This window comes from Suricata suricatta, chromosome 5, assembly GCF_006229205.1.
Source record: "Suricata suricatta isolate VVHF042 chromosome 5, meerkat_22Aug2017_6uvM2_HiC, whole genome shotgun sequence".
NCBI lineage: Eukaryota > Metazoa > Chordata > Mammalia > Carnivora > Herpestidae > Suricata > Suricata suricatta.
In genome coordinates, this window is record NC_043704.1 from 122,604,648 (window position 1) to 122,621,392 (window position 16,745).

Here is a 16,745-nt window from a genome sequence, read left to right on the forward strand (position 1 = left end):
TGGGAGGGCCTAGCTTCTCCTGAGATCTCAGGGAACCAATATGGAAGTCCTTTGTGTCTTACAAAATCCTACAGAACATTGTGATGCCAGGTAGGTGTCATTAGGCAAATCTTTTAACCTCATTGAAGCCGAGTTATCTCAACCTTGGAGCTGGATAGAGATATCTTTTGGATAAAGGTGTTGTGAGGACCAGATGCTACTTGGGACCAGCATAAAACTACACCAGGCTCAGCCAATGTCAATTTCCTCCCTTTCCCTAAAGAGAAGCTCTCTCCAACTCCACATGGCGTTGGCTTGTTACTAATTGTATAAACCTGAATCCTCTCCCACAGTGATAGAATATGGTTGAGGATTTGAAAAAGCCAAGCATGAGGGAAGATGAGGGGTAAGAGGGGAAGCAGATTGGAGAAGGGTAGGAAGAGTAAAGCCTGGACCAAGAGAGTGGGAAGATCAGAAAAAATGGGCTCAAGATCTGGCTCGAAATGAGGAGGAAGGGCAGGTGAGGGGTGAGATGGTGAGGGATGAGGGAGTGAGGGGTGAGGCATCTGTCTTCATTGTCCTTCCTTTTTGAATCTAGAGTGGGGTCCAGCTACGTGACTCTGGCCACGTGTGTCCCCACCAAGAAATGGTGGCCACCACTGACTAGTCCATGCTAGGGCCTGATGCTTTGCATGCGGCTACCCTGCTGCCAAAGCCAACTGCCAAACCCACCACAATCGCAAGCCGAGGACACGTTCTGATTCCTGGGCCTGCATAGGGCAAGTGGTGGCAGTTTATGCCTCAGGTACGGGTTCTCTCTGGCTTTGTAGATGTGTCCTCCGTTCTCTGTGAGATCTCCACCAGATGTGCACTAGTGCGGACACATTTAGATGTTTGTCTACATATTTAAAAAGGTATGTTGGGCTAAAATATATTTCTTTCTTGAATAAACGGAAAGTAGTTTGGCCAAAAACCAAGAGGCTCCCCCCACACCGCAATTTCATTTCAAGTGTATCACTAACTTATAACCCCTCTAGCTCTTGGGGCCAGTTTCTTCCACCAGGTTCTGGGGAAAGACAAGCTGGTTTCACAGGATCAGTAACCCTGCACTTAATGTCAAATAGCCAATAGCGAGAAAAAACACACCAGGTGGCCCCTTTAGAAAGGGTGCCGAAAAGCAGTTTCATACTTTTTTCGTTTATGGATTTGTGCTTTAGATTTTGTAGAACTGTTTCCTCGATTAGATGTGGTTTCACTAACACCCTCCATTCCTGGTGTGTAATTATGATTGGCGGGTTGATGGGACACCCTCTAGCTCTTCAGTAGCGGTTGGGTTTTCACATTGCTGGAGAAAGGGGCAAGTGTAGCCAGTTGTATGAAAGAAAACTCAAGACCTTTAGTACCTGCAAAGAGGCTGGGAACCAGTGATGTGTTAGAACATGGGTAGAAATAGAAGACTGAAAGAAGAAAAGAGGACCCTAAATAATATTTAGTTTGGGTATTTGGATTTATAAAAGATCCTTGATTTTGGAGAATAAAAAAAACTCTGGAAGACCAGATGTCCTGTCTGAGAGCTTTGGGTGGTGTAGACAGGGCAGAAATGACTGATTGCCACCAAGAACCAGATCTGGTAAATGGATTGCAAGGCCCTTTCATACTAATGCCAGATTGTGAGGCGTTTCACAGATGGGGAGAGCAACGTCAAGACATGTAGCTGGCCAAGCTATTCTCTTGATCCCAATTCACCTGCCTTTAACTGTAGGGCTCTGTCATGGCACCAAATTCAAACCAAATATTTGCAAACACACAAAAAACATTATTTGACTATGATGTCATCATGGACCAGGGACATGAATTTGCCAGTTCTTTCTCTCCTCTGCATCCTGCTCATTGACAGCCCTTTGCTCCCCTCCCCTCACTGTCTCCAGGGCCGGGGATGGGGGGAAGGTAATGACACACAAGTCTTCCACTCCTTAAACTTGGTACTCCTAGTTGTACATTGTGATGATATGGCTATAAATGTGTCAAGGTGCAGACGTACCCTCTGCTCTTATTGTGCTCAAGTGGAGGCCAATCTCTTCAATTCTAAAGGTAGCTCCTTTGAGCTGGAATGTAGAAGCAGAGCCTGAGCATGGGCAGGGCTGAAGACACAGACTTGGAAGCCTTTCATCCCTGTGTTTATTCCCTGCACCTGCCATCTTCTGTCCATGGGGGCTTGGGCATCCTACTTGTCTCCCTATCTGAGCCTCGCTTTCCACTTTTGTAAAAAAAACAAAGCTAATACCTATTTCCCTGTATTGTTGAAAAGCTTCAACCGGAGAGTCTATGTGCAGTCCAGGAAGTGGTTGCTGTTTTTATTTCTGGGCACTGTCCTTGGAGAGAGAACTACATGCTGCATTGACTGTTTGGAATACAATGAGAGGGCGTCATGGGTTATAAATTATATAGAGCTGGTCATATACAGGTAAACAGCCCTGCTACTACCACCATTTACCTCATTAATCTATCTGTAGGTTACATAATACAGCTAGTTGAATGGAATGAAATTATTCTATGGCTGTAAGTTCCAACTAAACGTGATACATTTTTATCAGATGAATGGAGGGTTATGTGAGATTTTGCAAGAAAAGAGCTTTATCCCTAGGAAGAATTGAATAATTGGCGGTGATTATTATGACTCTTAACTGAAGTATTACAATAGTATCTGCTTCATGCTTTTATAGTAACTTTAAAGCTTAATTCTCTGCTGCAGGGTGGTACTCCCCTGAGCTCTAGGTCAAAATTAAACTCTTCAACCTCCCATTTCTGTCTCTGGATATTTCACATACCTCCTCTGCTTCTGGTCTCTTTTCCCTTGGCCCTTTGTCATGCTCAAGAAAATGCTCTCAGCAGCTGTTTCAGTGCCTCTAGGTGCCAGGTCCGGGGTCATTAATTTACCCCTTTCAGCTTCCTCAGGAGCTGTACAAGTGTCTACCAGCCACCCTCTGGCCTTCTGTCTGGCTGCTCCGTCTTTTTATGTTCCTACCTTCAGTTTTTGAGGGTCTTTTTAGCCTATTCCTTGTGGAATCTTCCTATCCATCCCCTACATTAGTCAGCCAAATCTTAAGTCACCAAACAAATATTTGCATTTTGGGATGCCAGTTCACACTGTATGCACTTTTGCTGCATGAAGCCTGGCTGTTGTTAAATCCATACTGTTCTCCATGGCCATCGTTAACTGTGATTTCAAGTATATCCATTTCTGCATATTCAGGCCTAAGGAATGTCTTTCCTGGCTTTTGGTGGAATCCTGTTCCCCTGACCCAGACAGGCAGGACTGGGATATACCTGTGTGATGGCTGCCTGGAGCTTTTCAGCTTTCCCAGCTTGTGAGCAGTGTGATGATGGTGGGTGTGCCCATGCTTTCAGAGTACCCTGGATTTGGTACAGAGATCTGTGGGATCCTGAATTTAGGGATGTGAGGAGGCTTCACAGAGCAGGTCATATTTGAGCTGGCCCCCGCATATGAGAAGATTTGTGGAGATGGCAGTTAAGTGGTGGAGGGGTACTCGGCAGTGGGGGAAGGGGTATCCAGGATCAAGCCCAGGGCGGGATAAATGGACAGGGAGAAGCATAGGCTGGGTGGCAGAGGAATAGTAAAAGGTAAGTCAGGAGGGTGAGGGAGATGGGAGGGGGTGTGTCAGGCAGTCTTGTCTGCACCTAATTAAGCTGCAAATGGGGGCACCATGGTAGAATTTGGTTTTTAAAATGCCCTGGGGATGAGGACTGAGAACTGGCAGTCGGTGATTGGAAGATTCTACCCGGTCTGCTATAGTCAAAGGAACAAACACTCTAGAGAGATGAAGGATAGAAACCAGACTGAGAAAGACTAAGAGTGAGAGGTTTGGTTATCGGTGCCCAGGGAGAGACAGAACCTGACAATGACCAGAATCATGAGATCTTGTAGGAAAGGAGGATATAAGACTAAGTGCAGAGGAGAGATGGCAAGAAGGACGGGGGCTGATCAGACAGGATGGTGTGGGGACCCATGTGCGGGAAGAAACAGAGTGAGTGAGAGATTGGTAATATGTGGTGTGGCCCTGAGCTGAGGCTATAGAGTACGAAGTCAACGGGATGTCATGCCTCAATTTTGAATATGAGGTCAATCTTTTTTCTTCACTAAATTTTTTAAGCACTTATTTATTTTTGAGAGGCAGAGAGACTCAGAGCACAAGTGGAAGAGGGGCAGAGAGAAAGGGAGACACAGAATCCAAAGCAGGCTCCAGGCTCTGAGTTGTCAGCATGGAGCCCGACACGGGGCTTGAACCCACAAACCATGACATCATGACCTGAGCTGAAGCCGGATGCTTAACTGACTGAGGACCCAGGTGTCCCCTCTATTTTCATTTAATAGTTAAAATGCGGCATAGCTTGGCAATCCATAGTCTCCCGCCTCCTTCCTTCTGGGCTTCCCCTCACAGGAGAGCAGGATCCCTCCTCTGCGGCTGCCTTCCCTGCGGCCAGGTCCCGCCTGCCTTGCTTCCCTGAGCGGGTTTCAGCCAGTGGTCCTCTAGTCCTGTAATAGGAGTAGCTTCCAAAATGCAGTAAGGACCCCAATTCTGCTCTGTCACCCATCTTCTAGTTCTTTCCAGAAATGAAGATAAATTAGTTGAATTGCTTTTCATCATTCAATTTCAAGTGCTTCAAAGACTCTTCACAGTTCCGTGCAAATTTATTTCTATCTACCTGTTCACAAGGTGTTTGTTTCAGAGCGACAAATTGAACATTCTTCCCTTCCTCACCAAACTCATATGTTGGCCACTCCTTGGAGCCACTGATTAGACAGACCTTTTATTTTCTTTTTTCACCCTCTTTCTTTAAATACAAGTAGCTCCCATAATATCTAGAATGCAAAGTTCCTATGTGCGTGTTTGAAATAATTATCTGTATTATTTCATCTTCAGGGGGTCAAAAGATGTCATATTTATATTATGAAATGATTATAATATAATTATAACTTATTCTGACATAGTTTCTTAGAAGTACATACTAGAACCTCTTCATGCAAAGCAAAAAAAGGTATTTATAATTTCATGGCAATATGTATTTTCTGGCACTTGCAGAGACTTCAACGTTTCAAAGCAAAATGGAATTGAAAATGAAGTGAAATTAACTCTCCATAGCGATTTTGGCCAGAAGAAAATATTCACCATCCTACTTCCTCTCTCCCGTGTATGTGCAGGCAAAAGCAAGTCACACACACATACAGGAACACAATTTTCTCCTTTAAGAAACATTAGTCTATTCTAGTATCTAGTTACAACAAATCCATTCTTTTCATGACCCACAATTCCTTTGACTTGAGTATAAATTCTCCGATTTTCTTCTCCAGTATGACTATAGCCCTCTTTGTCATGGAGCCAACTTCTCTTATTCACCCTGTTGTTCTGAGCTGCAAGGGTCACACCCATGGGTGTGTGTGTGGGGGGGTGAGGCTCAGTCCCTGGTGTGATTTCCTAGGTCCCTCCTGGCTGCAGAGAGCGTGGGCACCCCTCCCCGGCCCTCACCTGCTTGGGGCCCCAGTGCTGCCAGGCCTACCTGGAAGGCCCAGGATGGTGAAGTAGGGCCTGCACTCGGTGAACCCTGAGCTCTGCCTCACGCAGCTCCGCCAGAGCCCCTCGTACTGGAACACGGAGGTGACAGGGTTGTCGTAGAGGTCCTGGGTGCTCCACATGTCCATCCCCGTGGCGGCGATGCAGCCCGCCAGGCCCAGGAGGGCTAGGAGGAAGCCCACTACTTGGCATGTGGTGGTGGACATGGCCTTGGCCCCATGTGCCTTCCACCTGCTGCCCGAGGTCTAGCTGCGCCTTCCTCCTGTGCAGGGTGTGGGTGGGCGGGCTGCGCTCCCGAGCCGAGAGCCCAGCCGAGCTGCCCTAATCAGATGGTTTCCCTCAGCTCTTGGTGTTTGCTCACAGTGTTTTCCTTAGATAGTTGAGTTTCACTCTTGGCTCAAGGGCATTATTTTTTCATTTGTTAAGGAAGCGGCCCCAAGAGGCACTTGTCCTGCTGAGCTGCGAGGCCCATCTGGTTTGAGAGCAGAGTGGGCCGAGTGGGCACCTTTCCCAAAGGCCTTGCCAGCCTTCCGCGTCCCCAGCTCTGGATGTGACATGTGCACGCAGGCCACTGCCTGGGGAGAAAGGTGACCCGAGTCCAGAGCCACTGGCAGCCCCCACAGCCTTTTCCTCTAGGCTCTGCTCAGCCTAGAGGGATGTCGCTTAGGCCGACACGACTCAAAACAAAGGCCCCAGGGGTCTCCGTCTTCAACCAGACTTTCACATTTCTTCCTCACAACTCCTAGACTACTTTTCCTGCACTTCTCTCCATTGCGTGCTTACAGAAATGCGTGGAGTAAGTGTTATTATCCCACACCCGTGTATTTTAAGTGAGGCACAGTAGATTAAGGAACTTGTTCAAGGGCCTTGAATCCCAGATGCTTTACAGTCAGTAAAGGTGGAATTCCAGTCCCACTTTCAGTGTGGTGCCCCTTCTCTACCTCCATGTGGAGGGGCAGAGGCAGGCACAGCTCTCCCCATCCTACAGATACACCTTCTTTTTACAGGTATTGGAAATAGGATGAGAAGAAGCCAGCTTGCCAACCTCCATGTCACCCTTTCACTCATGCCACAAGAACCACATGAAGACCATGTGGCAGACACAGAAACTTCTAGAAAGGCCAAAGAAGAGATTAGGGCTGTCTGGGCCACGGCCCTTATCTGGTTACCAAGAGATCTAGGATCTGCTCCTGACACTGTTACTAACACGCTTTGTGCTTGGGTGATTTGGGGCAAACTGCTCAGCCCTCACAGTTACTTTATCTGCACCATATGCAGACTAAATAGAATACTGGATCCCCGATCTCACACACTGCCTTCCACATTTTGCAGAAAAGTTTTCACTACAATTAGTCAAAATATCAGGAATTATCTAAGCCTGAAACAGAGAGACTTGGCCCGAAATTAGCCTTTGCATTTTGTCTACCCAATTCGATTTGGTTAGAGAGTTGATTAACCTGCCACTTCCTGAGGGTCATGTGTGTCTGGTGTCTGACTTCAGAACCAGTTTAATTATGGCTTCCCCAGCTCTGGATTTCTAGGTGGGGGAACACACTCACTCACCAGTGACTAACCTGTGCAGGTTCTCCAGGAAACAAGCCTGTGCATCTGGACATTTCAATGTTATCGTGAGTGTGTCCAGCCACTGCTCCCGCAGCTTTTTCCTGAGCAAACACGGAAAGCAAATATGGAAGGTTTCCCCCTAGTATGAATGGAGACCACACTCCCCTCAAGTGTGTACCTTGCTTTAGGTTCTGTGATCAGTGTAGAGAATGAATCATGAGCCAGAAAACTCAAAAGAGTAAGCTAGAGTTAGAGCACTTACGGTAAAACGGTGCTGGTGTGTCTGTTTTCCCTTAACTGAGTTACAAGATCAAGTCCAAAAGGTGGGAAGGGAGCAACCAGAAAAAGCACCTCTGATCTCTGCTGCTGGATGGGGATTAGATTGGAAATTACCGTATTTCAACAAAGAGGCAGGCTTTTTATTCATAAAGAGCTAGGCAAATGTTTGGTTTCCAATTGTTCATTTTATGACATCTGTCTAACACCCACCTCACACCTTGACTACAGTACCACTGAAATGGTCCATTGAATATGGAAAAATTTTTAAAAATAGGTTATTACAAGTTATCTGTTCTTACATGACAGTTTTTCCTTCTCTCCCCTTCCCTATGGAAATATTTTTACACCAGATTTCAAGACAGGGGAAAAAACTATTTGGTTATAATGAATTAGCTTTCTTTCTTATTTGGAATGGTGACAGTGACTTTATTTTTTGGAAGAAGAAAAATTTAATTTTATTTTTCTTAATTAAAAAAGTTTTAAATATTATTTAATTTTGAAAGAGAGAGAGAGAAGCATGAGCGGGAGAGAGGCAGAGAGAGAGAGAGAGAAACACAGAATCTGAAGCAGGCTACAGGCTCCAAGCTGCCAGCTGTCAGCAAGGAGCCCAACACGGGGTTCAAAATCATGACCTGGACAAGTTTATTTTATTTTATTATTATTTTTTAAAAGTTTATTTATTTTGAGAGAGACAGAAACAGAGTGAGTGGGGGGCAGAGTGAGAGGAGAGGAGAGGAGAGGAGAGGAGAGGGGAGAGAGAGAGAGAGAGAGAGAGAGAATCCCAAGCATGCTCTGCACCATCAGTGCACAGCCTGATGTGGGGCTTGAACTCACAAAACCTGCAGATCATGACCTGAGCCAAAACTGATAGACACTTAACTGATTGAGCCCAAGTGCTCCAGAAAAGTTAATTTTAAAGGATAAACTAAAGCTGCTTCTACGTAGTAAATACTGAATGAGTAGAGAGAAAATGTAAGCCTACATACTTATTTTTTTAATGTTTTATTTATTTTTGATACAGAGAGAGACAGAGCATGAGGGGGGGGCCGAGGGGCAGAGAGAGGAGACACAGAATCTGAAGCAGGCTCCAGGCTCTGAGCTAGCTGTCAGCACAGAGCCTGATGTGGGGCTCGAACTCACGAACGTGAGCTCTGACCTGAGCTGAAGTCGGAGGCTTAGCTGACTGAGCCACCCAGGCGCCCCAATATTGCTAGGTTTAAAAACATCTGGAAGGGGGTGCCTGGGTGGCTCAGCTGGTTAAGCATCCAGCTTCAGCTCAGGTCATGATCTCATGGTTCATGGGTTCAAGCCCTGCGTTGGGCTCTGTGCTGGCAGCTCAGAGCCTGGAGCCTGCTTCAGATTCTGTGTCTCCCTCTGTCTCTGATCCTCCCCTGCTCATGCTGTTTCTCTCTGTCTCTCAAAAATAAATAAAACACATTAAAAAATTTAAAAAAACATCTGGAAGATGTAATTTGTCATTTTCTGGTGGGTTTTCTGTGTTATAAAATGGACCACTGCTTTTTAAGTGTCACTGCCAAAGAGTGAATGGGGGGGGGGCGTCTACAGAGGAAAATCTGGCTTCCTCATTCATGCAAGAGGCTTTGTTAAAATACATTAAATATGTCTCTAATAATAATAACAATTCATGGCCTGACTAAAACAATATATAATAATACTTATTATTTTCATTATTATTGTAATCATAAATAATTATACAACTATAATAATAATTATTATTATTCATGCTCTAATTTTGTTGAACAATAATGGGGTTGGTATAGCTTTGTTTAAAAACCTTTAAAACGGAGCAAAGTGTTTTGCTGAATTCTTTGGGGAAATCAGCCCTATAGCCATGTTTAACTATGGTTCTGGTAGTGCCATTTCAGGTTATAAATGTTTAGAAGTTTATATTATTTTAATGATATTGGAGAAAAAATTTTTCTCCCCTTTTCCCTACATCTTTTTATGAACTAATATATATATAACACTTTATATGGTAATTAGGCAAAAAACGGTGGTCAGATAGCAATAATATGAGTAGACTAGCGAGACAAATAATTGATACATCTATTAATTTCTTTCTTTCAAAGTGTGGCAACACTGTATATCCCTAATTTCTGATTCCTCCTTTTGGTACTCATAATGGAAAATTTGGAGGTAGAGGGGTGCCAGGGTGGCGTGGTCTGTTGGGTGTCCGACTTCGGCATAGGTCATGATCTCACCGTCTGTGAGTTTAAGCCCTGAGTTGGGCTCTGTGCTTATGGCTCAGAGCCTGGAGGCTACTTCTGATTCTATGTCTCCCTCTCTGTCTCTTCCCCTCCCCTGCTCATGCTCTGTTTCCTTCTCTCTCAAATATGGATAATAAAACATTAAAAAAAGTTTTTAAATGAAAAACAAATATTTGTAAATATTTGTTTTGTTTTTTCCTTTTCCTGAATTGCCAGTTTGTACTTCTTCATTTATGTACTGGAATTTTAGCATTTTGCCTATCAATTTATATGAATAATTTATTTGTTAAAGATCTTAACATAGTGTTATAATTAGTAAAGGTATCTTTTCTCATTGACTATTTGCTTTTAAAATTTTTGCATAGTTTTATGTATTTCATTTATGTGCTTCACACAGTGGTATGGTGAACATAGCTAGTGCCTAATATGTGCTTAATAAATGTTTGTTAAATGATGTAGTCAAGTGAGTTTACTTTTGGTTTCCTCCATCATTTCTATCCTTAGAAATTTATTTTCCAGTTAGGAGATAAAAACAATGTTAGAATTATTTTAGAATTTTAGAAGATTGAAAAGTATTTTATATATATTTACATTTAATTAATCTGGAATCTATTTTGATATATATGTTGACTGCTACTGTAATTCTTTTTTTCTCAAGAAAGCTAATTAATATTGTGTCGTTTTCACAGTTTTTTATTAAATAATCTTTTCCTTCCCAATGGCTTTGTAAAACCCCCGCTATTTATATTAAATTCACATATATGTTTTTCTTATTTTAGACTTTGTTCCATTGATCTGTCTGTCCATCTTTGGGCCAAAGCACACTTTTAGTTCCTATAGCTTTAGATTTTGGTTAAATATCTAGAAGTTAGCCCTCTATTTTTATTTTGTTCTTTTTTTTTTTTTTTAAAGTAGGCTCTACACCCAGTACAGAGCCCAAAGTGGGGCTTGAACTTATGACCCTGAGATCAATATCTGAGCTGAGATCAAGAGTGGGACACCCAACCGACTAAGCCACCCAGGTATCTCAGTTTTTATTTTATTCTTAAAAAAACGACTAGAAGTTAATTTCATGTGCTTCTTCTTATAGATAAACAACTTTGTCAAATTCCTGAATGAAAACTCTTGCTGGCATTTTGATTAAAATTCTTGGTATGTGGCATAGGTTCTAAAGAAAGTGCCTAGGTTTGAATCCCCTGCCCCTCACTACAACAGTGTCATTAGACAAATTCTTTAATCTTTCTGTGCTTTAATTTCTTCATATACAAAATGGAGATAATAATACTACTTACCTCATAGGGTCATTGTGAAAATTAAAGTATGCACAAATAATTTATGTAAATGCATACAATTATGCAAATTATGCATACTATTATGTGTTAATTTATTAAACTAATATCTAGCACATAGTAAAGTCTCAGTAAATTTTATTAGTAATAATGATAATAAGAATAACTAAATAGTATTTATTATTTTACATTAATTTGGGACAAATTCACATCTCCATAAATTCCCATCTTTATAAGATTACTGTATAGGAGCCTGTAGTATATATTTCCACTAAGACAGCTTTTTCTCAGTAGAGCTTCTTTTTCATTTTGATTCTTGCAAAATATTTAAACATTTAAAAATTTTAATGTTTACTTGTTTTTGAAAGAGAGAGACACAGAGTGTAAGCAGGGGAGGGGCAGAGAGAGAGAGAGGGAAGAACACAGAATCTGAAGCAGGCTCCAGGCTCTGAACCATCAGCACAGAGCCCAGTGATGGGGCCCTAACCCACGAACCTTGAGATCATGAACTGAGCCAAAGTCAGACACTTAACCAACTGAGCCACCCAGGCATCCTGATTCTTGCAAAACATTTAAAGATATTATTCCTAAGTGTTTAATGCATATTATTATACTGTATTGCCCCCTCCTCAGTGCATATCAGACAACACAAAACTAAATTACTTTATTTCTCTTGACATGCTACGCTCTCTCATGCCACTGTGTCTTTTCCAGATGATGCTCTCTTTCTTGAGTACACCTCTTTCTTCTTGGGTAACTCATACATGTCCTTAGTAACTCAGCTCAGGTCTCATTTCCTTTAGGAGGCCTTTTTCTCACGTCTGTACCACACAAGACACTTACTCCATTGCAGTGATTCTTAACTGGGTCTAATTTTGCCCTCACATGAAATAAGGCAATGTCCGGAGACATGTTTGTCCTGACTTGGGTAGGGAAGGGTGCTGCCACTCCCTCTGGTTGGTGGAGACTAGGAATGTTGCTAACTATTCTATCATGCACAGAGAAGCACCCTACAAAAAAGAATTCTGTGGCCCAGAATGTCAATAATGCTGAGGCCGAGAAATGTTGCATGGCAATGGTCTATTTGCTCTTTGTCTCTTTCTGGATTTGTGATATCTATGTTCCCCATGTACATATAGCCTGGGACATAGTAGGTGCTCAACAAATGTTTGTTGAATAAATAAATGTTCCTTCTAATACCACAATTTCTGTGTTATTTACTTTCCTATTATTTCCGGGTGTGAAAGACCCGGAGCTTTGTCTTTCCTTTCTCATCTCTGCCAGGAGGGGACCTTGTCCAAACTCGGTCAGCCCAGGACAGGTTAGGCCTAGTGAAATGATTTTATCTAGGGAGGCTGATGGCTAGTCCTATGCCTGGAGTTTCTGTGGAGGGTTTGGTTGTGCCAGATTTCTTCCCCCTGAGCCTGAGAGTCTGTGCTTGGGTTTTTTGGGAGTGTGTACCTTCTCAATGGAAATTTAAAAATTCTACACTTTCATTTCAATGACAGTGAAAGGGAGATGAAGACAAGTGTGGATCAGGTCCTCAGGCTGGCCTCTTATGGTTCATGTTTGTGTTGGTGTTAATGATCTTGTTTATACTAGAGGACAGCAAATTTGTATTCTCAACTGCGATACGAACAAAGGGTTCATTCTTTCTGTCCATTCAAACAGAAAACATGGTCAGGGGAATTTTTTCTCACTTTGTGGGACTGACACTCCAAGCTAAGGCACCTGTGCCTTGGGGTCAACACCCTGTGACCTTCACCAGCAAGCACTGCACTGTCCTGTGTTTACATACACCTGATTGCAGCAGTTCTTGGCAGTAAATATACAGCAGAGAATGTTCCCTCCCCAATTCCAGAAATAATAGGCTTGATAACCTTAGAGCTACATTTTAATACAACCTTACCTCAAATGAACACGACCACTGCAAAGAGCTATTGAGCCACAGAAACGTCATTACCACAGACATGGCAGAGGTGTGGCTTGGTGTGAGATGTGAGTACCTCAAACTTATTAAAACCATTTTGTAAAACAAACGTATGTAAATAGAGAATCTGTGTTAATAATATTGAAGTCAAAACACCAAAACAAGTAAAATGCAAAATTGGACTTGAGGCTCTATCTTTGTCTGTTAATAAGTACAATTTAAATCAACATTGAGAGTTTATAAGAGGTTTTTTCCCTTTAAAAGGGATTCCTACAGAATTCTTTTAAAAAATACTTCTCCAAACTATCTTCATAATGACACACACACACACACACACACACACACACACACACACACACACCCCACTACAAAGTTTCTGAGAGAAAGCCTAACGGTTGTAGTCTGGCACAGTTTGGGCAAGTCGCTCTGCCCCTCGGAGGCTCCATCTATAAAACAGGTGCAGGGTATGTTGACGGCTGTTGTTACTCCAGGACATCCTTCCCAAGCCCACGGAGAAGCCTGTCTGGGGCTGGGGCACCAGACTTAGGTAAGAGGTGAGGCTAGGAAGTCCCCTCTGCATTGGGGATTTCTGCTTTGGGTCAGGAGAGATTCCTGTTTCGAGTCTGAGAATCTCAGAGCTCCATATTAGAGTAATGAGCTGGGGCTTAGGGGATGGCAGGACAGGGCATGAGCCCCGGCTCTATCTACATGACTTTGGGCAAGTTACTCAAACTTACTTTCCTGGTTTCTAAAAAGGCGATAATAATAGCACCAAGCTCACAGGTGGTTTGCAGAGGTTACACAAAATGTTGCAAGCCAGTTGCTTAGTCAAGTTCTAGTGCAGGATCCACCATTGTTATCTGCCCTTTGAGAAGCAGCATGAACTCCTCAGATGTCATACGGGGTCGCTGGGGGGCAGGAGGTCAGCTCTAGGCTGATTCCTTCCATCAAGTCCTCTAGCTTTGCATGGACCCAGGTCCTAGCCTCTGGTGAGATCTCGAGCTTTTGTATTGAGGTGACGGAGGATCCCAAGGACAGATGGTTAGACTCAGGTTGGGTCAGCAGGATACAGGGATGTGGGTGTGGCTCATCTTTCCTCCAGTCCCTGGTGGAGGGAGACACCACTGAATCCGCAACTGGTCACCCACGGAACCGGCTCATGGCCTTATATCCACCCAGTCCCTACCTCTCAAAGCTTGGCATTCAATGCCCTTTACAACTGTGCCCACACAAGCCCTCTCCTCCAGCCAAGGTCACTCTGATTTTCCCCCAAGGAGGACTCATGCCTTTGCTCATGCTGTTTTTTGTTCTCTCTTGCTGCTCCTTTTCCAAACCCGACCTGACTTCCAAAGCTCATTTAGTGTTTTTCCTCCTTGGTGGAACCTTTCTGGAGCAGTTCCATCCTTATCCCACCTCTACAGCACTGGCCCTCTGGCCTCACTCAGCGCCCTGTCCTACCCAGCCTGGGGTGCACTCACACTGTTTTGGGGGTGCTGGCCCCAAGAACCCTGAGGTTACAGCGAGCTCCCCATTCTGTGTGTGCCTCAAGTCTTCCCTTGTTTACCTTCTCTGTGTGTCTGAGTCTTGGCCCTGCAGTCAGATGGCAAGCTTCTGGAGGGGAAAGCCCCATTTTCTGTCCCCAGTGCCCCCTATAATGTCCATATTGGGTCAGTGTCCCTCTCAAAACTTTGATGTATATTTATGGAAGGAATAAATAACTAAAAAAGAAAGATGATCAGCTTATTCATTGTCTTATTCTGCGATGTGAGTGAAAGACACTTTTAACATTTACTCTTTTTTTACACTTTTAACATCTACTCTTGAGACTTGAATTTTTCTTCAAATTAAGATGACCAATCTACTAGGCAAACAAACACACAGTCCTTGCATGGCTAATACTCCAATCTGGGGAGATGGGCATCACAGCCCATACACCTGGCCTGCATGGCAAATCTAGCGTGCCCCAAGGTGCGGAGAGCACCCTGAATCTGATCCTACGTGGTCAGGATTTCTGAAGGTCAGGAACCTAGAGCCACAGAGAAGGGGCTCGTCCTGTACACCCCAGAGAAAACACAACACTCGGGTGTTTTTTTCTTTATCTCTTTCCCCTGCCGCTTTCTGTTGCTGCTGTGGGCTTAGGCTCCCCTGGAAGCCAGGCCCGGGCTCCAAAGGGCCTAGAGATGAAGCTCTGTTTTCAGTTTCACAGTTCCCAATTCAGAGAGGGGGAATCTTGGGGCTAAAGGAAGAAAGGGGCTAAAGTATGGGCCTCTTGAATCTTGCTCCTGTGTGTGATGGAGTCCCAATGCCATTGCTCACATAAGAGTTATTTAAAAGGTGCAGCCCTTGGAGAAAATTGGGGCCCATCCAGTTAGAAGAACAGGAGCCCTGACCGCTCAGAAAGCTCTTTTCCATAAGCTTCCTGCACTCCTGTTCTGATGCTGGTGGTGGTAGCTGTTGCCCCTCATTCCCCAGCGGTCCCTCTGTGGTGCCCCAGCCAGGGGCCTCAGTCTCCCTGGCAGGAGGCCGGCACCCAGTCCTACCTGGCAGCCCCAGCATGGTGAAGTAGCCCCGGCACTCAGTGAAGCCAGAGCTTTCTCGGACACACGATCGCCACAGCCCTTGGTAGTTGAATACGGCGGTCACCGGGTTATTGTACAAGTCCTGGGTGCTCCACTGGTCCATGCAGGTGGCAGCGATGATGCCTGCAGTCCCAATCAGTGAGACTATGAACCCCAAGCCCTGGCAGGCGGTCACGGCCATGATGGGGTGCAGTGTTGACAGAGCGCCACACGACAGAGGGACACCCGAGTTCTGAGAGTGCAGAGTGTAGGGATGGAGCTTTCTCAGAGAGGCTGGTGCACACGTCACACATGGGCCATGTCATGGAGGAGGGGACTCAGCAGTGCCACCTGACTTGCCCTTCTCCTTTATCTACCCAAGTGAGATAATTTCCACAATATGGTACCAAGAACCATTTGTTTTCCACCATATGTACACTCTACTCACTGTTTACCTTCAGAGGGAGTTTCTTTTTCTGATTAGCCAGGTCCCCTCTGTAGAGGGTAAAGCAGGTGCAGAGGCAGAGGGTGCTGCCTGGAAGGGACTTCAGGTTGGTCATGCCCCAAAAATACTTGGAGATGAAAGGGCTTCATCTGTGAAGGCTTCCCCAAGTATCACTGCTGCTTTAATTCAATAAATTAAATAGAACTAAAACATAGAACTGAGAAAATTATGCAAAGTGTAGACAGAAATAAAAAGATAGAAAAAATGGACAATACTAAGAAGCATGGAGGATAGAATGAGAACCTCCAACATATATCTAATAGGAGTTCCAAAGCAAGAGAATAAAGAGAACGAGAGAAAGACTATATTTGATAAGCTATTGCCTAAGAATTTTCTCGAATTGATGAAATGCATTAATCCCATATTAAGGATGTCCAATAGTTGCACAAAAGGTAAATAAGACAAATCAACATCTGGGTACATTTAGCATTGCATAGTACAAAAGATAAAGAGAAAAACATTTTAAAAACCTGAAAGGAAGGAATTACAGTCACTTTATCAATTGCAACAATAGAAACCAAAAGATGACAGAATTATATTTTGAAAAATGGAGAATAAAAATAACTATCAACCTCAAAACAAGGAGAAGACAAGCCACAGAGAGAACAAAAATATTTGCAAAGGGAAAATATTTTCAAAGAGATGTTTTATATCCAAAAAATACTTGGATAAAGGACTCTTGTCCAAAATATACTAAAACCTCTTAAAGTTTAATAAGAAAATGAACAGCCTGATTAAAAAATAAGCAAAATATCTGAACAGTACCTCATCAAAGAAAATACACAGATGACAAGCATATGAAAAGATGTTCAACATCTTATGT

At 43.7% G+C, this 16,745-nt stretch overlaps 1 protein-coding gene across 2 annotated transcripts in view; it reads right to left on the minus strand.

Moving 5' to 3' along the window:
• CLDN18 (claudin 18) overlaps nt 1–15,619 on the minus strand; it is a 28,868-nt gene extending 13,249 nt beyond the window's left edge. The window contains exon 1 of one of the 2 annotated variants that reach the window (XM_029940823.1): nt 15,400–15,619. In XM_029940823.1, coding sequence (XP_029796683.1) covers nt 15,400–15,619 — 220 coding nt within the window. Of the gene's footprint in view, nt 1–5,556; nt 5,891–15,399 lie in introns of those variants that run through there. The other variant, XM_029940822.1, reaches the window with a different exon arrangement.
• Between the last annotated feature and the right edge of the window lie 1,126 nt (nt 15,620–16,745).